General features: G+C 39.3%; 2 protein-coding genes across 2 annotated transcripts; both read left to right on the top strand.

Moving 5' to 3' along the window:
* The first annotated feature begins 687 nt into the window (after nucleotides 1–687).
* On the top strand, nucleotides 688–12,271 carry LOC134857207 (uncharacterized). Its single transcript, XM_063873583.1, has 4 exons — nucleotides 688–1,404; nucleotides 10,622–10,794; nucleotides 11,134–11,300; nucleotides 11,994–12,271. The coding sequence occupies exons 1-4, from the start codon at nucleotides 1,157–1,159 to the stop codon at nucleotides 12,198–12,200; spliced, it is 795 nt and encodes a 264-aa protein (XP_063729653.1). The 5' UTR covers nucleotides 688–1,156; the 3' UTR covers nucleotides 12,201–12,271.
* Nucleotides 12,272–12,430: 159 nt separating this feature from the next.
* On the top strand, nucleotides 12,431–24,989 carry LOC134854377 (uncharacterized). Its single transcript, XM_063870605.1, has 4 exons — nucleotides 12,431–13,168; nucleotides 13,743–14,213; nucleotides 16,822–16,927; nucleotides 23,881–24,989. Exons 1-4 carry the CDS (start codon nucleotides 12,952–12,954, stop codon nucleotides 24,860–24,862), a joined length of 1,776 nt encoding a protein of 591 aa, XP_063726675.1. The 5' UTR covers nucleotides 12,431–12,951; the 3' UTR covers nucleotides 24,863–24,989.
* Nucleotides 24,990–25,352: the final 363 nt, after the last annotated feature.

Below are 25,352 nucleotides of genomic sequence, written 5' to 3'. Positions count from 1 at the left end.
GGAGCTCAATATTATTTATTCGTCAAGCTAATTTAGTATTCAGAAGGTGTTTCTGCTTTGTCTCAACTCCAACTCTCAGAGGAACGAATAAGCCATAAAGAGCCCTGATTAATATTTCACGTGATGTGGTTTTAATTACTTTGCCTGCTTCAAACTTTTCTCTGCTTTTTATATTTTTTTCGACTCTTATTTGGTTCGAAAAAGTGCGAGTGGTTCGTTTCTTTTTAAGTTAGAAAAAAAAACAAAGAAGTTCTGATTCTCGGTAATTCTCAGTTATTTCACTTTTATTTTTTATCTCTTCTCATTCCAATTACTTGCACAATAGATTTTAATGATGTTTTTGCCGCTCCTTGGAAGCCAAGCGCTTCTAAAAATGGCAATATTCAGCTTGCTTTGTTCATGTAAACTGTTTCAATTTTGCACCAATTTCCATTCATGCTAGTTTCCTACTATTTTTTTTCAAATCAAAATAGTTCGTCTAGGACCACAAGAAGTGTTTGTTTTTGCTGAAAAAAAAATCCATGCAAATACAAAATACCAATTTGTAAAACTGCGTCATCGTTTTTTTTTTCAATGTTCTTAACCTTGCTTTAATTTTCATTTTCTTTGAAACTATTTTGTAATCGATTAGCTACGCTTTAATGCGCATTTCTTTTCAGCTCGGTGCAATAATACTTTCAAAATTTTAGTCCATAATCTGGAATAGATGTGGATTCCAAACTCGTCCTATTTTTACCAGCGTCTTAACTGAACCGCTTTTAAATACAGTTACGAATACCGCTTTGAACCAGTCCGCTTTTGTTCAACATTAAATGATTATTCCCCTAACCAGACGCACTTTTTAATACCTTTAAAAATATTTTTTTTTGCTTCAAGCAATTAGAAAAAGTGTCCTGGGCCCTCATGTTTATTCCCCCACTTAGCAAAAAGATAATTCAAATCTGAAAAAGCTTTTTGTTCAAACTTGATAAAATTGGCAGTGTTTTAAAATTGGTTCTTTGAAGAAAAAAATTTTACCTTAATTAAATTATACTGCAGACTTTGTCGAGTCCGATTACCATAAACTATTCACAGATTCACGTTGACTTTAACAATTTAAGCATCAACTTTAACTGATAGCAATTCGAATAGAAGTTTCCACAGCAAAGAACTGAAAATGAGCGAAAAAAGTCCAGTTCGAAAAAACCGTCGGGTGCTGAAACAAGTTTCGCTTGACGAATCGAGAGCCGAACCAGTTTGGCCCAAATTCTCCGAATCGATTCGACCGCGAGACGAAACAACGAAGACGCACTCAATTCTCAAAACTGGCGACTCAAGAGGACTTTACGAGATGACTGAGGTTGACTCGCCAACGAAGACGAATCGGAGACTCGAAACGATGAGCCCAAAGCAAAAGAAGATCAGGTTAAACTTAGCTGGTATAGTTACCAGGGGCGGATCTAGTATTTGTCGAGGGGGGGGGGCGGATTTTCAAAATATGTTTGAAAATTTTGTCGACCTCTGTTTTTTTAGGTCGGCCAAATTGATTCCCCGAGCTCTCCTGAAGCACTAAAAAGTCGCTGTTTTGGCCAAATTTCTGCGCCGCAGGCAAATTTTAAAAAAAATAGACCAAACAAGGCGTTTTTAGCTTAGGTAATTTTTAGAAAATGTTGACCAAAAAATCGCGTTTTTTGGGTGCGCGCTCCCCCCTCAAAATTAGTACAGGCGACTTTTTCGGGGGAGGGGGCGACTTTTTCGGGGGAGGGGCGCGACTTTTAAAAAAGAGGTCAAAAATTGCGTTTTTCGGCGCGCGCTCCCCTCAAAGTTAGTATATATTGTACGCCCCCGATAATGGGATTATGTTTTCTCTTTTATTCTCTAACAAAATTCATTTTAAGTGATCTTCACTTTAATAAATTTTACGAAAACGAAACTTAGCTACCGTCACTTCTTTCTTCATCGATTTCAAAATCAAACAAGGATAGCCGGTTACTGTTAAAAAATTAGGATACCACTCGTGTTGTAAAAGAGTGACTTAAACTAAGAATAGATTAAGACTGTGGATGATTAAGATTCCTACTAAAATTGTAGGCTTTTATTTAAGACTAAATAAAAGACGGGGATTCTATCTAAGTTAAGAGAGGTTTAAAAGATTGAATTGGTTGCGATTGATTTGTTACGTATCATAAAAGATAGTGTCCAATTCAGAGTCTACCAAAAGCCGTTGCGCTTTTGGCAGGTATATAAATTAACAACTTAAAGGTCGATGGTAAGTTAAGATCAGAGGTTAAATAAACAAACCATAATACTTTTACATTCCCCGCGAAATTTTATCTATAATCTATCCCTTTCGCCTCACCAGAAGGGAACAAAACAAAAATGATTAAGCACTAAGATGAATGAATCAGTAGGCGCATTGTCTAGGACCCCCGAGAGTGGATCTAGATTCGTAAGAACACAGATTTGATAAAGGGCCCAAGAGGCGTATTATATATAAGTACAATTACACGGTTATCAGGTCGAAAGGGTGGGTGTACAGTACGGGGAAGACCGGTGATCGGGCCCGACGGGCCGGACGGCATGTTCAACAAACAAAAACAAAATTCCAAAACAAAGCACCTTAGATCGAATAATATGTATTCGTCGGAAGAAATAACTGTAGACTGGTGACTATAGGCAAGCAAGAAACTGAAATAGCACCAGGGTGAATAGAGTCATAAGGTATGCAGGGAGTTATCCTTAGAATAAGCGAAATAACTGGGTAGAACCAAAATGGATAAATCTAATGGTTATCCGGTGGTAGCGCCCCATGGGTTAACAGAACTATAACGAGATTCGGGCTGAATTCTATGGCAAAAGCAAGGGTATAAATGTTACCAATCATCACTATGGCTTAAAATAACAGCACTGGAGGTTTGTATGACTCTAGGGTCATGGAATGTTAGTAGCATTCAACAATAAACAGGACATACAGGTGCTAAAAGTTTTACAATGGAGTTTTGGTAGATCAAGAATGTTTTTGATAACATCTGTTTTGGAGTTCCTACGTCTAATTAGATTCCCGATTTGCTGCTTTATTTATTGTCCATCTCCTTAACTCCTCCAGCGTCATTGGCCGTCCAAGGAGTTCTATCGCCGAAATGATAGAGGAGGTGTTCAGCCAGTCTGGGTCCGGTACGATGGGGACAAATGTGGAAGTTGAAATTTCGTAAGATAGGCCAGATGGGTTAAATCGCGTGGAGCAGACATCAGGGCTAAATTTGACCTTCTTGTCAGGACTCTTTTGATCGTCTGTTTTTAAGGGCTTTGGGTCACTTGGGTACGCATCGTTTTCTTCTCGCAAGTGAACTATAGTAGGCCGTGAAGATGAAGGTGGTGTTAATGTTGTCAGGTCTACTAGGTCGACATGATGGCTTTCCATTTCTACCGTAGTTGCTTCCAACGTTGAACATACTGAGACTAAACTAGGTGAACCGAATTCTAGGGCATCACGATCTTCCTCAGTTAGGTCGACTACACTGGTAAATACTCTCTCGCCTAGCATCTTGGGAGGCTGCCTAGTTCGCATAGGTCTGGTGTTCTGACGTGTAAAAATTTCTGACAGTTTTTTCGAGGGTGGTGATTTCATTGGAGATGATGCTTTCCTTTTAGCAGTACCGGACAATTTCTGTGTCTTCGTAGTACGGTCAGAATGTGTTTGTTTGGGTCCCGTCTCCGCCATGGTGGTTTGTTCTCCAGTAGGTTTAGGGAACTCTCCTCCGGGATTCTCTGGAAGTACCGGCATTTCTTGGATCGCTTCATCGCCCTCCTCCCTAGTGTCCAAGAGAATCAACTGTGGGGTCGCTTGAAAGTCTCTTTCATTGTCACCGGAATCCAAGTCGATCAAAGGAATCTCATCTAACTCGACCTTCTGGTCGGCGTGGTCTGATGTTTCTAGCTTAGGATCTGTTCGGTCGGACATTAGGTGTTCGTCTCGTTTCGTAGTTTCGAGTAGTGTTTTCTCCTTGAGGTCTCTTAGTGTAATTAAGTCACTAGCATTATCGTCTGACATCTCTTCATGTGGTTCGATCGTCACTCCGGGTTCATTTAGGTAACTTTTAAGAAGTTCGGGTTTGCCCGACGGGCTTGGTTCTTGGTCGCTCTCGAGGCCAATCGGTGTTCTCAGTCTCTTTCTCTGTTCTTCTTCTTCTCTAAGAAGAGTTTCCCTGGAACTGTTCATGGCCGCGTTTCGTCTCGCAATGTCAAGCTCTTCAAATTTCCACTGAAGATTTCGTTTCTTTTGGGTAGTTTTTGAGCTTTTAAATCCGATATTTCTTGGAGGTTTTGCAGTTTTCCTCAATCCTTTAGTCGCATAACATCTAACTAATTGGTCTCGTTTTCTCGGACTTGGTTTCTTCTGGGTGCACTGTCTTTTAATGGCTAAATCAGATTTACGTATTATTTTACCATTTTTTAGAGTCACAGTGTGATCTGATTCCCTTACGATTTCGTCCTTAAGTACTCTATAGTATGGTTCATTTTTCATTCTATCTTGGATTTTTCGATAAACAATGGTCTTACCCGACGGGTTGTTCAGAATTGAGTCCTTTATGCCCAAGGCATCTCTTTTTTCTGACCGGGAGAGGACTTTTACTGGGGATCCAGCACTTGTTGGTACATATCTCACGGCATTTGAGATATCCTCCGAGGATGATGAATTTTCATCGACATCTCCATCTTCTATGTCGTCAGGGGCATCCCAGTCATGTCTTCGCTCTCGGCTCATTAGTTTTTTGCCTTTATCTATACATAACAAAGTTTTATTCCAATCAAGGTTATTCGAAGAGGGTGATTTGACCAAATTATGCCAGATAGTGTTTGGGGATCTACCGAAATGTGCTTCGAAAGGAGAGCAGTTAAGCGACTGTTGAGTTACTGTTCTTAAGCATTTTATTATTTTCAGGAGTGCAGATTCTAGTGAAGGTTTTGGACGTTCTTGTGCCATAACCAGGAGTCGTTCCTTAATGGTCCTGATTAGGCGTTCCACTAATCCCGTAGCTCTATGATCACCCACTGGGCTAAATATCACCTTTATGTTGTGATCGTGGCAGAATTCTCTAACTTCCTTGGAGATGAAACCAGATCCTTGATCTGTTCTAATTGTTCTAGGTATCCCGTGTAAAGCAATGTATTTACTAAGGAAGTTTATAATAGATTTTGCCGATGTACTGGATGTTATTTGAGCTGATGGGAATTTTGAAAATCTGTCTACACACACCAATATGTATTTTTTTGTTCCCCATACTAAAGGTAACGGACCAGCGAAATCTAATTCCATTTCTTGGTTTGGTTCTTCGACCATTGGGAGTTCCCCTAGGGTATTGTGTTTTATAAGAGGTTTCAAATTTTTACCTGCTTTCACGCACTCTATACAATTTTCGCCGTGGACTTGGATTTCACGGTAAATTTTCGGCCACCAGATGTATTGCGTTGCCAGGCTTTTCATTGCGAACTGGCCGGGGTGGGCTTCGTGTAGTCTGTTCAGCATAGTCGATCTTAGGCATGCTGGGATTACTAAACGGTTGTCCAAATAGAGGCATCCTCCACTGACATGTAAGTTATTCAAATATGACTTATAATAGTTTCCCAGTTGTAGGATATCCTGTTTTCGGTCTTCCTCGATTGCCTTGATTATCTTTTTCAGAACTAGATCTTGTTTCGATAAGAGGGACATAAATTTAGAGTCAAATATTTCCGGCCAAGAGAAAGGGAATAAGTTAACTGTTTTCTTTTTGCTAGGTGATCTATTCTCGGGTTTGTCCGACGGGTTACTAGTATTTGGTGTTAAAACGTCCGTGTTTTCTTTAGTAGTAAGTTCTTTTTGTTGGTTAAATTCAATTTGTTCTGCCATTTCTTTCAGGATTTTAAAATTCGTAAAAAAGTCGTTAGTTTTGCAAGATGAGTCACACAGTTCTGTACGCGAGTGAGAATTTTGACACACTGAAATGTTGGAATGGTTAGATATCGCTTGGAAAGTTTCAGCGGCATTAGCAATTAGTTTCTCACGTTCTATTTCTTGACTGGTCATATGATCTGTTGACTGGCCAATCGCATTGCAAGAAGTGACGTCATGTGCTAAGAAATGTTGAGAGAATTTATTTCTTATTTGCGCCCACGAATTTTTTGGCATAAGGTGATCAAAGCTTAAGAGTGTACTAATCTGGTTTACTGAAGCGATAACAAACTTCTCGTCATCCAGAGAAACTGGTACGGGTTCACCCGATGGGTGTCGGGATATATAATCGACAAATCCCATATCTTTACCGGGTAAATGTTCTACGGTAAAGTCGAACGGTAATAGTTTATCCGCCCAACGGGTGAGGCGTGATTGGGCCGTTTTAGTGTATTTATCGTCTTTCAGTGCTCCTATTAAGGCTTTGTGATCTGTTAAAATTGAGAATTGTTTACCCAGTAGATAATTTTTGAAATGATCTAGTGCCCAGACTAATCCCAGTAATTCGAGTTCGTTAGTGCTGTGTTTTAATTCGGCGATATTCAAAAATCTGCTAGCGAACGCTACGGTCTTCCAATTTCCCCAATGGTCTTGTTCGATTGACGCGCCCAATCCTAAATGTGAGGCATCGCATTTCACCCGAGTGTTCAGTTTTACATCGAAATGGTGGTTCGTCACCGTATTACAAATTTCGTTCTTGATTTTTTCAAACGCTTCCGTATGTACTGTGGACCACTTAAATGGTTTATTCTTTTGCATAAGTTCTCTGAAGGGTGTTGATAAGGACGCTAGGTTTGGTATGAACTTATTAAATTGGTTAATCGATCCCATTAAGGATCTGATGTCTTTAATACAGTTTGGTTCTTTTAGGTTTCTGATTGCGTCAGATTTATGTATTAATGGTGTCGTCCCTTTTGCGTCGATTCTAAATCCCAACCATTCTATGTTATGAGTTAAAAACGTGCATTTTTCCCATTTTATGGCTAGTCCCTCGTCATCTAGCGTTTTTAACACATTAATGACTAGCTTTTTATGTTCTTCCTCGCTACCTACGGTGGCGATTAGGATGTCGTCAAGATAACAATGAGTATTTGGTAGTTTTTCCGTCAAACGGTCCATTATACGTTGAAATTCATTGGGCATATCGCCTAGTCCATAGAATCCGGTTTTAAAACGGTATGAACCCGTTACTTCTCCCCCCACAATGTTAAAATTACACTGATTACTTGCCTTTTTCGAAAGCGGAATTTGGCTGTAGGCGTATTTTAGATCTATCGACGAAAACCAGATGTTTCTTTGATCGTGGCCGCTAATAGTGACTGCAACGTTGTCAATTAGTTCGAATAGATTCGGCATTTGATATCTATTGCGAAATATTTGTTTGTTTAGTAGTTTTGAGTTCAACGCTAGTTTTATTGATCCATCCCTTTTTGCTGTAATCACGATAGGGGAAATAAAACAATCTTCAGAGCATCTAGATAGTTTTTCAATGTGTCCGTCACTTAATAATTGGTCGATGCATAGTTTGACTTTGGGGAGAAGATGGATTGGGATACGTTTCCCTTTCACCTGTATCGGTTTTATCGGCTCGTTAAAATAAGTATTAACTACGTAGTTTTTTGATCTACCAGTTCTTTTTATAAGGTCTGGAAAGTGCTTTGATATGTATAATTTAAACTCACGTTGGGATGGTGTCTCTTGGTTTTGATCCTGTTGGATGTCGGATGCGAATTTTATTTGATTGACATTTGTCCCGATGGGTGGTACTTTCTGGTTTTCCCGTGACTTTGACCCGTTGGGTGGAGGTTGTTTTTGAAATACTACAATACCCAAATTCGGTAGGATGTCATTTCCTAGTAGATTTCTTTCAGCCCCTTCTGTGATAAAAAGTTTTTGATCATTAGCCTCCCATCCTTTCGATTGGATTTTCACTCGAACTTTTCCAATAATATTGATCGTACTCCCGAAACCCTGGTATGCTTTCTTTGTTATCTCGTCCACAGGTTCTAGCTTTACAAATCTGTCTCGTATCTTCAGTTCGTGTAGTAGGTCTTTTTTCATGAAGGAAACTGGGCTTGCAGAGTCAATTTGGATCTCGGTATAGTAGGGGTTGAATTTTCCCAGAGCTACTTTTAGTGTCTTTTTCAATTCTAATCCTTCGTGATTGAATACTGTTCTCACTCCGCGCTCTATTTTGTCTTCTACGGCATTTATTTGGTTATCTGTGTCGATGGATAGAACTAAGAAGTCGTCTAGGTTAACCTCAAATTCGGGATTTTCCTGCGGGTTGGCCCGGATATTTTCGTTTTCTTGGGGTACCCGATTCTGATCGACGATGTTAGTTTGAGTTTTTGCTGAACTCCTACAGTGTTTAGCAAAATGTCCTTTCCGTCCGCACGTATTGCAGTTTCTATCTCTAGCCGGGCATGTGGATAGGTGTCCTTTTTTGAATTGCTGACCGCAATTACGGCACTTGTTATTTTCGACTATGTTTAATGTTGGTTCGTTCTTCACGTATTGTGATCTTGGTCCTGGGTTGTAAGTTGGAAATTTTAGATACTGTTGATGATTTTTAGTACCTTTTTCGTGAACTAATACGTAAGATAGTACGTTTTCTGGGGTCAAGTATTCAATGCATAGTTTCTTTTGGATCTCGACATTTCTCATGTTGGTTATGAAAATGTCTCTTACTAGTTCTGACTCGAGTTCCCCCAGTTTACAATTTTTTGCTAGTTCTGAAAGAATTTCATGGAATTTTTCTAAGGACTCATGTTCTTTCTGTCTTCGGCCAAAAAATTTAAATCTTTCGTATGTTAGGTTTGTAGTGATCGTGAAAGTCGTTTTTAATAGTTCCCAAAATTCTGCGAAATTAATATCCAGAATTTTTTTTTCCAGGATTTTTATGAGAAAAGCATTTCTGTCCTTCTTTCCCGAGTGCTAGGTATAGCTGTGATTTGAGCTTCTTGTCAATATCTCCTATTTGAAGTCCGTTAAATTTTGCGTTATCTTCCGCCCTTCTCCTTTTTAATTCTTCGTTGTAATTTTGTACTGCTACTCTATGACGTTCCTCTTTTTCGGCCCGACGGGTCTGATCCTCGGATGGGTCCAGTGGTTCTGCCATAGGGTAGATTAGTTCATCTCTTATCGGTGGGTTAATTACATCTTCGATGTCTACGGAGTCTTTCGCAATAATTGTCAGTTGGAATTTTTCCGCCCACCTTTCCCAGTCATGTTGATTTTCGTATGATGAGTTGTTCCAAAAAAACTCTAGTCCGCGTAGGTTTGATTCATTCGACTGCGCCATGTTAAAAAATTAGGATACCACTCGTGTTGTAAAAGAGTGACTTAAACTAAGAATAGATTAAGACTGTGGATGATTAAGATTCCTACTAAAATTGTAGGCTTTTATTTAAGACTAAATAAAAGACGGGGATTCTATCTAAGTTAAGAGAGGTTTAAAAGATTGAATTGGTTGCGATTGATTTGTTACGTATCATAAAAGATAGTGTCCAATTCAGAGTCTACCAAAAGCCGTTGCGCTTTCGGCAGGTATATAAATTAACAACTTAAAGGTCGATGGTAAGTTAAGATCAGAGGTTAAATAAACAAACCATAATACTTTTACAGTTACTGTGCAAGTAGAACAGAAAGTTCCGACCAGTCTTGAAAAATAACAGCAATTTTTTTTGCAAATAAGTGTCTTTTTTTGGGGTGGTGTAATAAAAAAATCTGGGTGAAAAAGTAGCGCATAAGCATTTTCGTCAGTCATTGTAAAATATGCTAATTAAAAAAAAAATTTTGAAGACAAATAACAAGAAAAACAAAAAATCAAAACCAAATATTTTTTTTTCTTAATTTTTTTTTTCGATTTTTGAAGTTTTTGATTCCTAATGTGGAGCTAAAAGCTCCAAAAACTAACTTCATTTGAGTGAAACTTATTTTTCAAGGTTTAAATTAAGCATAAATGAGCTAATGTTAGCCTGCTCACTCGCTCGAAATTAGGCGATTGAGCAGTTGAGTGAGAATTGTTTACTGGACTATTCAAGTTCATATTGAGGACTTGGCCAAGTACATATTTATGACTTTTCGCAGGGGCGGATCTAGGATTTTCTCGAGGGCGGGGGCGGAGTTTCAAAAAAATTTTGTCCACCTTTTTTTTAGGTCGACCAAATTGATTTTCTGAGCTCTCCTAAATCGCTATAAAGACCACATTTTGACCAATTTTCCTGCACCGCAGGCAAAATTTTGAAAAAAAAACAGGCCAAAAAAAAACTTTTTTAGGCAATTTTTGTGAAATTTTGACAAAAATCGAGTTTTTTCGGCGCGCGCTCCCCCTCAAAATTAGTATAAATTGGCGTCAAAGGCGCTTTTTGAAAAATTTTTGAGTCCGTCACCCAAAAATGGATATATCAAAATAGAACAAAGTGGGGACGCTTTAGGTCGGCAGGGGATCGAATTCCTGAAAAAAAAGGCGTCCCCCCGCCCCCCTCACCCCTAAATCCGCTGGTGACTTTTAGTGAGTTTTAGAGAGTGCTAATTCAGCTTTTTTTGAATTTTGGATCAGTTTCTATCAATCATCCTCTAAGTGCCAATGTTCATTAAAATTCACTATGAATGTTATGCAATGAATGTTATGCAATGTGCTTTCAGTGTGCACACGAAACGCAGAGAATGGGCAAGAGTCAAACGACAAATTGAGTCCAAAGATTCAAAATCATCGACCCAGTCCTCGAATTCCAACAGAGCTGAGACGGGAATACCAGAGGACCCCGTGGAACAATCAGATGTCAAAGTTGTCGGCTCGGAGAGGAAGAAATCTGCAGGTAAATTGCATGTAGGAAGTTTTTTTTGAATTATATTGCCATAACAAACACTGTTGAATTAAGGCAGGATAACTTCGGTTTAGAAGATGATGTTCGAAATATGTCGTGACATCAAATCTTAGATCAATTCTTGGGTCTTCGATGTATGAGAATTTAGTCAACCCTCTCCTTGAGCGAGGGGGGGGGCAAGGGGGACTCAGCATTTACTATTAGTATTCAATTTGCGAGGAGCACAAGTTACGCATACATTAGGGCCAAGAATTTTCGCATAGTAATCATAAATATATTGCAAATTAATTCCTGTTATAAAGTGTTTTGGAGAGGATTTGTGTTTTGAAGGGGTCCGCGGGAGTTTCAAATCGTGGTTTGGGGGTGTGAAGTGGGCTCGTAAAGTGCTGCTAGATCTGGATGCGGAGGGGGAGTCGGAGGAGGATGAGCCCCCCTTGACTGCATACACTCGCAGACTGAAGATGATGCACGAGAAGGGACCCTTCGATGACATTCAGGTGGGTCATTGGCACTATTTTCCTCATTACAGATTCTATCAATAATAATAATTTATTCTTAACTTCTGAGGTGCCAATTCTCTCCTGAGAATGGTAATGAGTTTTTTTATTAACTTGTCTAGCTTTTTTTTTAAATTTCAGTGGGCGTCATTAAAACAGAGTTTGTGGTCAAAACCATTCGAGGAAAGCCCCCTAAAAAAATTTTAAAATTGCTTTCACGTCAAAGATTTTGGTAATTTAGGTGTTTTTCTTCTTGATTGCATAATAAAACTCAAAAATCCATTCGATTGAGTTAACAAAAAGAAAAGCAAAAACGGGAACAAAATCCATCCCGTGCAGTAACCCACTGACAGGGCGCTCGCGGATGATGATGGCAAATCCCCCCTCCCTCAATTTTGGTTAAAAACATTTATTCAAAGGCGCCTTTGGCGTAATATACATTAAATTTGAGAGCGGAGCTCGCGCCAAAAAATTATTTTCTATGGAAGAAAAAACTTACCAAAAAGCTATACAGCGCTGTTTTTGGGCAGCGTTTTAAGAGCCTCTCCCATCCGTCACAAAATTCTAGTTAAAAATCAGTTTCTATATTCGTTTTTATCGATAGTAATTTCAATGAAATTCTCATGCTTTTAGTTTTTCTATCTCGGCTTTTATAACTCTTAAATTGAGTTGTGGATAATCTGCGGTGCTTAGGACGACGACTGGAAGAAGCAGTGGCGTCGCCGGGGACAGCGGAGGACATTCGGGGTGTTCTACTTTTCGCTGGCCGTCTTCGTCTCTGTTTGCATCAGTGTCTTCATCCTTCTCGGCCTCTTTCCCGTCTCCCCCCTCTCAAACTGCCACCCGTGGAACACTCCCGAGCCATGGAAACTCCAGGAACGGATAAATTCTTACGATTAAATTTTTAAAGATTGGAAAAATCCAAAGAGACGTTGTTCTCAGGCTAATAGATAAGCCTTTTTTTAGCTTCTAAGCCTTTTTTAATCATACCAACTTCTAGAACTTTCGCATCCTAATTTCCCAACTGTTTTCCAATCAATTAAGCTTTAGCTTGTGAGATTTTCATGAGATCTGCTTTTTAGAATAACTATCTAACCAAGTCCAAAACTTTGTGACTATTGGTTGATGAGACAAGATTTTGTAGTAAGTTCTAAGTTCACCTGTGATTCAAAAAAAATTCATTTTCGCCCTCAAAAATGAGGATTATGTTGAGTTTTGTAAATTCATTCGGAAGAGAAAAAAATTTTGTGGAAAATTATATCGGCGTTGTATCATTTAGGAACCACCAGCAAACTTGCAGCCTGTTCGTTATAATATATCGTTGCTCGTGGATCCCGACAGAAATCTAATTCCGGGAACAACTACCGTTTCACTTTGGGTCTATCAGTCCACAAAATTTATTATTTTACATGTCGGCAATCAAAATATTACGGCAGTCTCAGTTCGCCTTTATAAAATTGTTTCGCAGTTTTTCGTGCCTGATTTTAATTTTTTCGTAGTTGAGGTAAATCAGTGTTTGTTACCGAATGAAACTATTTCAATTACATTTGATTACACAATACCCTTAAATAAATATAGCACTGATAAAAACGTTTCTCCCGCTTTCTTACCTTTAGAAAACAGTCGACAATTCTTGGGTGATGCTAACAAAATGCAACGTATTCTTTTCGAAAATACAGAAAATGGAAGCTACTCTAGAAACTTCCTATTTCGATCCTCGTTTGGGTATGCGAAATATTTCACGCCTTGTTTGGATTCGCCTAAACACAAGTCAATGTTTTTGATTACTCTGAAATACCCGAGAAGTTATCAGCTCATATCTGATATGAAGATGGTAGAAACAACTAGCTTCAGTGATTCGTCATTTGGTAAGAACTGCTCGCGCTTTCAGATTCATTTATATCAGGGGGGGGGGTGTGGTTGTGATTATGTGTTCAATCCTTATGAATAATATAAGAACAAAATGGGTTTCGTTTTGACACACCATATATTAGTGTTAAAATTACGATTTAAATAGCAGAATAAGTATTTTCAGAATCAGCATCGTTTTTATGTCTGTTTAATCTGTGAAAAAATAGAAAAAGTGATGAAAATTCCAAAAAAAAACACTTATTTGACCTGCTGGTGTTTTGGACAGGGTTCGGCAATATAATTTAGTCAACCATCCCCACCCTAATCTGTCATGCTCACAACTTTTTTGTCCAGATTGCCAACGGGTGTTACAATATGAAGATGGTAGAAACAAAACAAAAAGCTTCATGATTCGTCAATTGGTAAGGACACTGCTCGACAGTTCTTCCCAAATGTCGAGCAGTTCTCCCCTGTTTTTAGGCTCTCGTGACTATATTATCTCACTCGTGCCTAATGTAGTCCAACTGCCCTGTAGTTTAAACTGTCCTGAGTTACTTAATTGAGCAAACTTTCATGATTGGTTGATTTCAGTTGTGTCGAAGCTGCATAGCGCCGATGACTTCATACCCATTTTTGAGACATCTTTTGCCATATTACATCAATCACTCTCTCATCAAGTGGTCGAATCGGACTACGGATCCGTCCATTTTTACGGGACGCCTAGGCTGCTCTTAGACCTCGATGACGATGATCGGCAACAGTTTTATTCGACTGTTCGTTTGATTTTGGATAATTCTGTGCCTTTTTTATTTAACGGATCTGAATTAAATCAGACAACGAAGTTAAATCTGGCTACTCTAATCACAATTGATGCAATTCATGAAAGAACTGGCAGCAGCGGAATGAATTATTTTGCCGATTTTTCCTTGATTCCAGAATATCGCAAGGATCCAAAAACGATCGACTTTTTTCTTGACATTTTTCAAATCATTCCCCGCAAGTTTGTTCAACTCACATTGCAGGCGCAGTTCGAAACATGGACCGAAATGTGCTTTCTTTCAGGTAAATTAAATGAAGCAGTTGTTATCTTTCAAATACAAAAATTACAAAAATAGCAAGGATAGCCGGTTGCTGTGGAAGTAGCAGAGAATCTTCCGACCGCAGTCTTAAAAAAATACAAAAATGATTTCTCAAATTGGTGTCTGCATGTTTTGATTTAAAAAATCCGAGATAAAAAATAAAACTCAGGCAAATTTGAGAGTCATAGTAAAATTAGTCAATTGGAAAACAGTTTTTGATGAAAAATGACGAGAAAAACGAAAAAAAATTGAAAAAACAAAATTTTTTTCAAAATTCTTTGCGGAAATTTTTTGAATTTTCAAGTTTTTTATTACCCAAATTGCGCTAAAAAAACTACAAAAACTACATTTACAAGAGTAAAATTTAGTTATCACGGCTTAAATTAAGTTTAAATAAGCTATTGCAATTACTAACTATCTTACGAATTTAGACCAAAAATCAAAAATTTCAGCTTTTCTCGACAGTGAATTTTTTTAGAAATTTATTAAAAACGTTCAATTCACGACTGAAAGAGCTTTAGTATGATATATCACTAAGTCTTGTCGGATGATTATTTCTGGTACCTGATTTTGCGAGGAAAAAAACTAAAACACACCGGTCGGACCAATTTTCATTGGTCGGAACAAAAATGTCGATGCTTCCGTAATTGATATGTGAAGTAAAAAAACATTAGCCGAATACTTTGCAAGCAATGCCGGATAGCAATTTGATCAACGAAATATTTGCCAGACAAAACTTTAATCTTAATAATACATTTTAAGCAGTTTTTAAAAATTAAAAAATTTTAGTTTAAATTATTGCATTTTCAATATAAGAGAGGTTATTTCTAAATTTTTTGGCTGGGCGATAAGAGAGGTATTTTTAAGTACTCATACAAGATTGAATAAAACTAAAGAGCAGATTTTTAGTCGTACTTTTTTTGAGTGACGATCAGACCGCTCTATCCCGTATAACATTTTTCATAACAGCTCGAATCAAGACAACTATCGAAGGGCTTCAATAATTAATCTCACTTGTGCCCAAATGGCCTTTATTTGTGATGCCAAAACTTACAAATTCTAATTCACTCACATGAATTATAATCATCGACAAACAAAATATCATGTGGCTTTAAAAAAAGTAAAAGCATAATTCACTAGCATGTGCAAAAGCTAGACTCGCTCGCAACATTTCGAATGTATCTGGAAGCGGAAACAGCAGATCCCTAGCTTATAGCTTATGTGAACTATAACACTCAGTTCTGTCCCATTAAAGCTCCCCTAAAGTTTTAAAACTGTTTTTTTTTTGGGGGGGGGGGATTCGCACTCAATTTTTTTTTGTCAAGGAGGTTGGGAGAGGGGTATTGATGTGAAAAGGCAATGGTTTTTGTTAACATCACCTAGTATCAGTTTGAGGTAATTTTTTTCAATCGATTTGAATTTTACTATAAAAAATCGTTAGTTGATACTTTTGTGTCTTTCTAAGGCATATAATTTGATACTTCAACGGTGAAATACTGCCAAAAACTTGGCAATTTTTTTTGAACTCTGATGAAGGTGTAATTATGTATGTATGCATCTATATGTATATGCATCTTATCTTCAATAAGTGCTAGACATTTTAAAAAAATTTGGTTACAGTCACTTAGCGAAGACTTTTGGCGAAACTTTGTTTTTTCATCCGATTTTGACTGCCTCAAAAAAAGTCTTGTGATGGTTCAAGTATGCTCTCGTTTGGAAATTCTTTGCTATTTTGCTATTGATTCCAATTCAAAAAGCATTTTCAGTGTGAACAAATTTGGTTTAATTTTTGTTTTTTTTTCGACTAATTTTGCCGAATTTCGAAGAAATTGAGGAATATATATGCCCGGGGTGTTTTTTTTAATTCGGACCAGTTTTTGTAAGCAAAAAGTGAGTGCATATGCGTATCAACTCGGATATTCCGAAAAATATATTAAAAATGTTGTTGTGCAAAAATTAGAAAACTTTCAAAATTTTTATTCATTCATTTTGAAAACAAATGTTAACGATTATGTCTAAATCACTAAGTTTTTACCCATTTGTGCAACTCTCGAATCAAACCACCCACTAAAAACGACACTAATTTTTAAAAACTATTTTTTTTAGTGACTATGGTCGGATCATTATGTGCTACTTCCACAGCAACCGGCTATCCTAGTTTATACTTAGAGAAAAGTGAGAAAATTTTAAATTCTATGTATATCTCCAGAAGCGGATTTAGGAAAAAAAAGGTCGACAAAATTTTCGAAAATCTTTCGAAAATCCGCCCCCCCCCTTCGAGAACATCCTAGATCCGCCCCTGTATATCTCATTTAAATTTTTTTATCTCATTCTTGAAGATTTCAATCTAATAGAGGATACTGCCATCCGATAGTGTTGAAAATAAACTAATTGCTCGGAAAATTTAAGATTCCTCTATTTAAGCTACCTAACTCTTAAACTGCTTGAAGTCAGAGTGAGTGTTTGGAAAGCTATGTGCTACTTGAATTGCACAGAATGCGACTACCCTAGTTTCTTTTTGAATTTTCAAATAAAACGTGAAAACATTTTTGATAATTCATAATAAAATTTCTTCATTTGGTCTGCGGCAGAACTGACTGATCGTGTAACTCAACTTATTTTGGAGCACTACGAAAACCGGGATACATATGAAGCCACTGCAGCAATGACGATAAAAGACAGAATGAAGTCTTTCGGGTAAGAAAATTAATTTGTCCCTTTTTTCTTCGTCTTCCTTCTTTAACTTTTCATCCCTTAAATTACCCTGGAAATATTCCTGGAGAAGTCGTTCTTTTCTGCTAAAAACGGTAGCGTGCGATAAAAATTTTGACTTGAGGGGCAGTAAGCATCTGGAAATTTCTCGAGGGGGGGGGGGGGGGAGGATTTTCAAAAAACTTCACAAGTCGTGTCGACTGTTTTTTTTTTATAGATCGACCCAATTGATTTTCGGAGGTCTCCTAAATCACTATAAAGTGTCATAGTGATTAAACTAGTTCACTTCTCGTTTAGTTTATGTTCATTATTCTATCTGTCAATCAACCTTTCTCTTACACCGGTGCTAGACCTAGTTGACAGGTACTAACCTTCGGAATGTTTGCCACCTTCGGAAATCTCCTATTTCAGTTGTCGCTTATGATCTCATTAGAAACGGTTGTTAGTTAACATTGGAATTTAACCTTACTACGTCATCGTTTTCAACATGGCGCAGCCAGCAAATCAAGGTGGGGGGGATCCATTAGGCATCATGTCCTTTTGGCCACCTAAATGCGCGGAGCCACCAATGCAGTGGAAATTCTGGCTGAACAGGTTCCAATGGGGAATGGTGGCAAAGCACACAATCAACCCCAAAAACTATTACTACGCATCGAGCCTTACTGCAGCCCAAGTTATCGCTTTGCCGGAGGAAGTTGAAGGAAAGAATCGTTTGGCATCTGAACAAATATAAATCTCAAATTTGTATTTGTGTCTGGGGAAGAAGGGGCAGGACGAAGTGCACAAAAGGAGCCCTAATTTGGATTTGACAAATACAAGATATCCGAGGGTATTGGACACGATGGAGGGTGAATTTAAGAAGAAAAGGAATGAAACGTATGAGGTATTTCAATTACTGTCACGCAAGCAACGTATCGGCGAGTCACTAGAACAGTTTCATTCTGTGCTTAGCGGGCTAGCAGCCCGGTGTGCGTTCGGAACATTGGAGTCCAGAACACTGCGAGATGTATTTATTGTAAAAATTACAAACAGAGAGGCCCAAAACGAGCTATGTCGCGCAACAAAAACGCCGGAAGAGACGTATCGGATCGCGTTATCGTGTGAAAGGGGAGATAAATACGCAAGAACATACGTGGTGACCACAGGAGGCACCGGAGGATCAAGTGCACAGATGGCTGGAGGACTTCAGATAAAAACGGAGCTGGTGGGCGTAATCCGAGGAGGATACCGGAACAGCCGAGGGCGCGGATGAGGACAGCCACAAGGACGAGGACAATTTCGGGGAGGTGGAAAAGTAAGCGAACGTAAGTGTTACAATTGTGACAAGCCCAATTTCACCAGGGATCATCTGAACGAATGTGCCGCGAAAGGAGCAACGTGCAATTTTTGTAAAAAGGTGGGCCATTTTGAGCGCACGTGCCGAGCAAAACGAAATAACCGGGGACGTCAGTCAGTGGTAATGATTCAAGGACAGATTGATCAGTACCATTACGAGCAAGAAGACATCGACGAAACTGGACAAGAAAGTTCGGTGGGATGGGTAAATACCACAGCGCCCCCTAAACATCATCATTATTGGGACTCGGACAGTTCGGGGGATTATTTAGTCATGTCGATCAGATCAAAGAACAGAACCGAACTAGAAGTAGCAGGCGCTAAATTGCCTATTGCGATAAATGGAAAAACGACGAGCGTATGGATTGACAGCAGGTCACCAATATCAATCTTTACGATTGGGGAGTTAAGAAAAACATTAGGCACCAAGGGAGTACATCTGAAGGAATTAGCACCAGAGGATCAAGACTTCCGGGATTATGGCAACAATCCGCTGAGTTTATTGGGAACGAAGCAAGTGCAATTAACGTCAAACGGATGGAAGACGATAGCAACAATCAAAGTGATTGGAGGACACCGCCCTTCAATAATTGGCTGAGATCTTACGCCGGAATTGGGACTACAGCTGATTCAAAGGACACCGGGAGAGCGGGTGATGGAGATCCATGGAGAGCACGCCGAGGGAGAAAACAACCTGGATCAATGGCAGGATTATTTTAGCAAGCAGTTTTCTAAACTTTTTACAAGGGTCGTTAAAACACAAAATGATTAAGTACAGGCGAAATTTTTTAAAACTCTGGTACCTATCCAACAGAAGGGTAGGCGTGTACCAATAACATTGCAAGCAGTGGACCGCAAAATAGACAAACTTTTACAACAAGGACATATTGAAAAGCTAGTTGACTGTTCGGACCGATATTCTGTCTCCCCAATAATGATTACGGTAAGAAGGATGGGTCAATAAAGTTAGCATTGGAGGCCCGGGAACCAAACAAACATGTCCATAAAAATAAGTATCAAAGGCCCAATATCGAAGAACTGATGGATACGGTCGGCCAAACGATTAGCGGAAAGAAATCGGGGGATATATTTTTTTCTACCATGGACTTAACATACGCGTACGGATAATTACCACTCGGGCCAGAAACTAGCGTACAATGTAATTTTTCACTGGTTGGGGGAAGATCGACGGGTACGTATTGATTTAAAACAGGGTTTTATGGTCTAACATCTATGCCGGTGGAATTGCAAAGGGTGATGGATTCCACACTACCGGAATTTCCACAGTCACACGCATTTATTGACGACATACTCATCACAACTAAGGGATCGGAAATTGAACATATCTCGACGGTGGAAAAGATATTGAAAAAACTAGACAAGGAAAATATGGCAGTAAAACTGTCTAAATGTAAAATTGCGAATCGCTCGTACATAGAATCACATCAACAGGAATAACCCCATTTATCCAAAAAACAGCCCCAATTGAAGCACTTAACCCACCGCGTACGTTATCGCAGCTTAAAACCTTTATGGGATCAATCCACAGCCTGCATAAGTATATGCCGGCGCTAGCAGAATCGTCGGCGCCGCTAAGCCCGTTATTAAGCCGGAAAAGTGAACATGTGTGGACACCGGAATGTCAGGCGTCATTTGATAATTTGAAAAACCAGGTTGCGGATATTGTTAAGCTGAAATGATTCGACGTTCGTCGTGAAAGATAATTGAATCGTATGTGACGCAAGCCACAATGGATTGGGTGCAGTGTTAGAGCAACTTGGAACGGACGGTTGGCGGCCAATTTCATTTGCATCGCGATATCTGAACGACCCCGAAAAACGATATTCGACTAACGAGCTAGAAATGTTAGCGGTTGTTTGGGGGCAGAGTATTTCCGGAATTACGTTTTGGGGCGTCCTTTTACAATTATTACTGACCATAAAGCTCTTGTATCATTATTAAACGGGAAAAACCAGAAAAACAAAGCGATGTTCAGTCGTTTAACACGTTGGTTAGATAAATTGATTCCGTTTGATTTTTGTGTCGAACATAAGCCTGGGGCAAAGATAGGCCTGGCACATTATTTGTCTCAAAACCCTAGCGACTTTGCCAAGCCCATCTCAAAGTATGACAAAATGTTTACGGTAGCGAAAAAAAAATTCTATTAATCGAACCTTTGGAGTAATGAACACACGCTCATTTGGAGGACCGGAAAGAATTAAAGCCAAAGCCTCAGTTAATCTTTTTTCGACCAATAGGAAAGCAGTAAGTACTGTACATAAACGACCGCTAAAGGGCCAGCGAACATGCGAAATTAATTCAGCCAATGAAAATCACACACGTAATGACTACCGACAGACAAGCGAAGAAATCTAAAAATTGTTGGAGCGGTTTCTAATTTAACCAAAGGCGGCAAGGAAATTAATAATTTTAATTCAAAATTTACCGGAGAACACGAGAAGATGGAGAAAACCTTTCGAAAAAAGAAACAATTTCTAGAGCGACATCCGATCATTAATTCAAGCGAGAGCGGAGATGAAGTGGAGTAGCTGGACGCAAACCCACAATTACAAACAATCACAACGGAAACAACAACAACAAAGACGAACACCATACTTTCAATACCTTCGGCGTTTCCAGGGGAATCCTTTCCGGCGGTGAACCCGACATCTTGTATAATGTCAATAGTGCCAAGGAATTGCAAAATAGTACAGAAGAATACTACCCTTCCCGAATTGTTTAACCTGAGGTTCATCGAGTCACAATATGCCTCAGATCCACAACTTCAAGCGATTTACGAGATGGTGAAGACAAAAGATCCAGAAATACAACAAAAGGTGTACACAATGAATCGTTACTACTCCCAATTCGTCAATGACTTTCATGTACGCGACAATATCTTATGGATGGACGACAAACTAGTTATACCGAACACTCTACACAAGGCCATAAACATTAGACTTCACTACTACCATCACGGGAAATCCAACATGTTTACTGCATCTAAGGACATTTGATTTCCGTGTATTCACAGCAACATTGCGGCGATGGCAGAGAACTGCAAAGAGTGCACGGCGGCTGGTAAGAATCTTAAGCATATGTGTAGTAAAGGAGATTGAGGAGCCATTCCAGAACCAAAAGAACCAAACGAATCGGTGCAATTAGACTTTTGGGGGCCGATAAGTTATTTAAAGGAATCGAAAAAGTATGTCATCGTAGCCGTCGACAGGTTCTCCCGGTGGCCGTCGGCGATGGTTTGCGGAAATAACCGTGCGGACAAAATTTTAAAATTTTTCAAGGCATATATCAACAACCACGGTGTTCCAAGGAACATTCATGTGGATCAGGGTACTAATTTCATGTCAAGGGACGTAAAAGCGTTTTGTAACGGCGAAGGAATCGAAATAGTACATTCCCCAGTGAACGATCACCGCGCGACAGGGTGTGTAGAACGGACAATTGGCAGCTTAAAGAAGTCACTCCTTACGTACTCACGAGAAGAACCAGCGGAACCCTTGGAGAAAATGCTTGAGAGGGCCCTCGGAGCGTTACGATTTGCAAACAACGCCACTCTTAAAATAACGCCATTCGAAGCTCACGACGGTCGGGAGGCTAATACAGTGTTAAGAAACCTAATCAAGAAGCCCTCATTAAGAAATCTGAACTGGCCGAACGCGATTAAATCTAAATCTACTTGTTTAGACGAACGAGATACAATAGTACAAGGCATACCCAGCCCGGCGGATACAAATTGGGGAGCTAGATCGGACTCTGAGTATGGCAATAGACGAAAACACCCTCTCCTGTTAACGGATCAGCAAGCCATCAATCAACAGGACGAGCCGACGGCAAGGACTATGGGCGAAACAGCGGGGCCATCGTTGTTGCCATCGGTGTCAGTGTACCAACGAACGGGCGATAAAAACGCTAAAAGGTACAGATTGCTAAAAAATAGTATAATCGCGGAAAGCAAACATACGTTAACGATCTGTAATGGGCATCTGCTTAGGAAATCTGGGGTTGCGGTTAAGAAATCGCCGGCGACAGTCTCCAAGCAGTCGAGGAAAAACGTCCCGAAACCATCAACGCCACAGGACTTGCGGAAAAAATTGGCCGCCGAGGGCCTGAATTACCCAGCCGTGCATGGGAGACGTTTCGAGCAGACGAACGACACGCATTCGGATGACGAGGACTATCAACCGCTCATAACGCGGAGAACGGCAACGGGGAAGATACCAGCATCTCGAACAACAGGGGATGGAAATTCGGAGGCGGAACAACAGCAACCGGAGCGAGCGAATGAAACGCAAGAAAAATCTAACGAGGCGAGCGGGCAGATTGAAGAAGCAGAAATGTTGATGGCGGAGCGATCCAACAGCGGAGCAACGGAGCGAGCGAATGGCGGAGAAATAGCAGCGAACGAACGACGGAGCGAGCGAACGACGAAAGAATCGGACTTGAAACGGCACCAAGGTGCAATCTACGAGCGGAGGTGGAAAATCCGAAGGAAAAGAAAAATCCGGAGGAACGGCAGCGAAACGAGAGAAAAAGAAGCGTTTGGTCTCCTGTTCAAGCCAGGACTCGAATAGTAGTATCGAATCAACAACGTCACGCAGGAGTGGAAGGAAGCGTACCGCAGTAACGAAAACGGGGGCGTTATGATTGACCACATTTCGAAGAAAGGAGAGAAAAAGTAGAGGACGAAAATGAAATTAAACTAAAAGCAAAGAGCGGAGAAGTTGGGGGAGAGGGCTGACTGGATCAGTCAAAACTTTAAACTGAGTATTTTAAATAACCCTAAAACATTCTCAGTACCTTATTTTCATACTGAGTCATTTACGTTAGTTCTTTCATCTCATGATTCATTAACATGGTGAGTCATTAAACGTTCATTGCAAACCTGCTGAGTACCTAACTATCATTAATTGTACCTATACAATTTCATTTTCATAAGAGGGGAAATGTCATAGTGATTAGACTAGTTCACTTCTCGTTTAGTTTATGTTCATTATTCTATCTGTCAATCAACCACTCTCTTACACCGGTGCTAGACTTAGTTGACAGGTACTAACCTTCGGAGTGTTTTCCACCTTCGGTAATCTCCTATTTCAGTTGTCGCTTATGATCTTATAGAAATGGTTGTTAATTAAGATTGGAATTTAACCTTACTACGTCATTGTTTTCAACAAAAGACCCCATTTTGAGCAAACTTTCTGCGCCGCAGACAAATATTTAAAAAAAAACTGGCTAAAAAGAGACGTTTTAGACACTTTTTGGAAATGTTTGACCAAAAAATCGCTCCCCACTAAAATTAGTATGATTTGGCGCCGAAGGCGCCTTTAGAGCAATTTCAGGGTCAGGCAGCCAAAAATGGATATCTCAAAATAGTACATAGGGGGACCCTTTGGGTCGGCAGGGGGTCGAACCTCTGATGAGAGAAGGCGTCCACTTCCTTCTCCCTTAATCTGCTACCGAAACACAAATACCCTGCCACCCTTTCATCGCCGCAATCCCCTTTTTTGACTCACTGCTCGTAATAGATAATGTATGCTCGAACTAACTTCACTCAGTGTTATTTTTGTAATGTTTCATTATCTCTACAGGTTCAACCATGATGAATGCCCAGCCAAGTATTCATTTTATTTGAGTTATCTGGCTCGAGATAGGGAACAAATATTCAATAAATGTCTTCTATACCTACAGAACACTTCTCAGAAACTCGATAAATTTCTGGGAAATTTTGAAAAATGTGTTTTTGAAGAATCGAATCTTCCCGAAGAAGCAACTTGCTCACTGATAAATTTGTCACAGAAAACGTCTTCATCAATTTCGATTATCAGTTACCAGGACCGAGTTAATAAATCATGGATCGATACTCAAGTCCATCATTTTTGTCCATTATCAAAAAGTAAACACGAATGCTCTCTAGAATATGAAGGTGACTTTGATCTTCAGTGTTTTGATGAGCTAACAAGAAAAGGTATGAACGAAAATTTTTCTCTGCCACCTCATACTGGAAATTCTCAGATGGTGTATTTACGTAATGAGTTTGTTTTATATCAATTTCCTGCAAACATTTATGATAATTTTTGCAAAAATTACAAAGAATACGTCAATTACTCGACCGAGGAAACAACAAAAGTGTCCTTTTTTGCTGTTGACATGATGGTTTTAGCTAAACACGCTCACATAAGCTTCGATTATCTCATTGAGTTTATCTCTCGGTATAATGAGCTAAGACCTGTGGGAAAATTATTCGACGATATTTACTACGCGTCAATCGGGTTCCCATATCTCATTTCCAGGAATAAGAATTTCTCAAATTGGGCTTCAAAAACTTACTCCGAGTTCCTTATTTCTTTGAAAGTTGATGCACGCCATTTGGAAACAGTCAGACCTTATCAACTGAAGTTCTTGAATGGATTGGCAGTTGGCGATTCATGTAGCCAAATCGAGTCATGTATGCACTATTTGGAACATGGGACTTTTTTGGATGAGCGTCATTGTTCGCCGGATTTAATCGGAGAGAAATTTGAAAGTTCAGGTGTGCCGACGGGTGAAAATTATAGCATTCGAAAAAGTTAAGTTTGCCCAAATATTAAAACAAAGTAATAAATTTCTACGAACAGCAACTGAAAGTGTTTCAAAACACATCTTTTTTTTGAAAACAAAATTAAGTTTAGAATAACCAGTTTAAGGGCGAAAATCTGAAAACTCCCACGCATGATTTGATGGATTATAATCGATTATATAATATCCATGACATTTGTCAGGTTTTTTTTTTGACTGTTTGTTGCTGTGTGACAAAAATTTTTGCGAAAAATTAAGCAGTCATAAGTCTTTTTTAATCGAAAACTTAAAAGACTAAATACCAAACCTTTTTTGTCTAAAAAATTAAATTGTTCATTTTCACTTTTCAAAGATATCTCCTGCCTGAAAATCTGGCTGATAAAGAGTTCGAACGACAAAAACAAAATTCTGACTTTTTTCAATAAAACTTTCATCAATAATTTGACACTACTGGATGGAGAGGGCTATGAGCAAATGATCAACACGACTAGATCTCTTGCGTGGG

Source organism: Symsagittifera roscoffensis, chromosome 1, assembly GCF_963678635.1.
Source record: "Symsagittifera roscoffensis chromosome 1, txSymRosc1.1, whole genome shotgun sequence".
Lineage (NCBI taxonomy): Eukaryota > Metazoa > Xenacoelomorpha > Acoela > Convolutidae > Symsagittifera > Symsagittifera roscoffensis.
The sequence above is the reverse complement of the archived record's forward strand: the minus strand, read 5'-3'. Positions and strand labels throughout refer to the sequence as shown.

Coding starts and splice junctions, on each gene's coding strand:
- LOC134854377 (XM_063870605.1), top strand. CDS start 12,952: ATGCAACGTATTCTTTTCGAAAATACAGAAAATGGAAGCTACTCTAGA. Junction 13,169..13,742: donor CTTCAGTGATTCGTCATTTG/GTAAGAACTGCT, acceptor GGTTGATTTCAG/TTGTGTCGAAGCTGCATAGC. Junction 14,214..16,821: donor CGAAATGTGCTTTCTTTCAG/GTAAATTAAATG, acceptor GGTCTGCGGCAG/AACTGACTGATCGTGTAACT.
- LOC134857207 (XM_063873583.1), top strand. CDS start 1,157: ATGAGCGAAAAAAGTCCAGTTCGAAAAAACCGTCGGGTGCTGAAACAA. Junction 1,405..10,621: donor CCAAAGCAAAAGAAGATCAG/GTTAAACTTAGC, acceptor ATGTGCTTTCAG/TGTGCACACGAAACGCAGAG. Junction 11,301..11,993: donor GACCCTTCGATGACATTCAG/GTGGGTCATTGG, acceptor TGCGGTGCTTAG/GACGACGACTGGAAGAAGCA.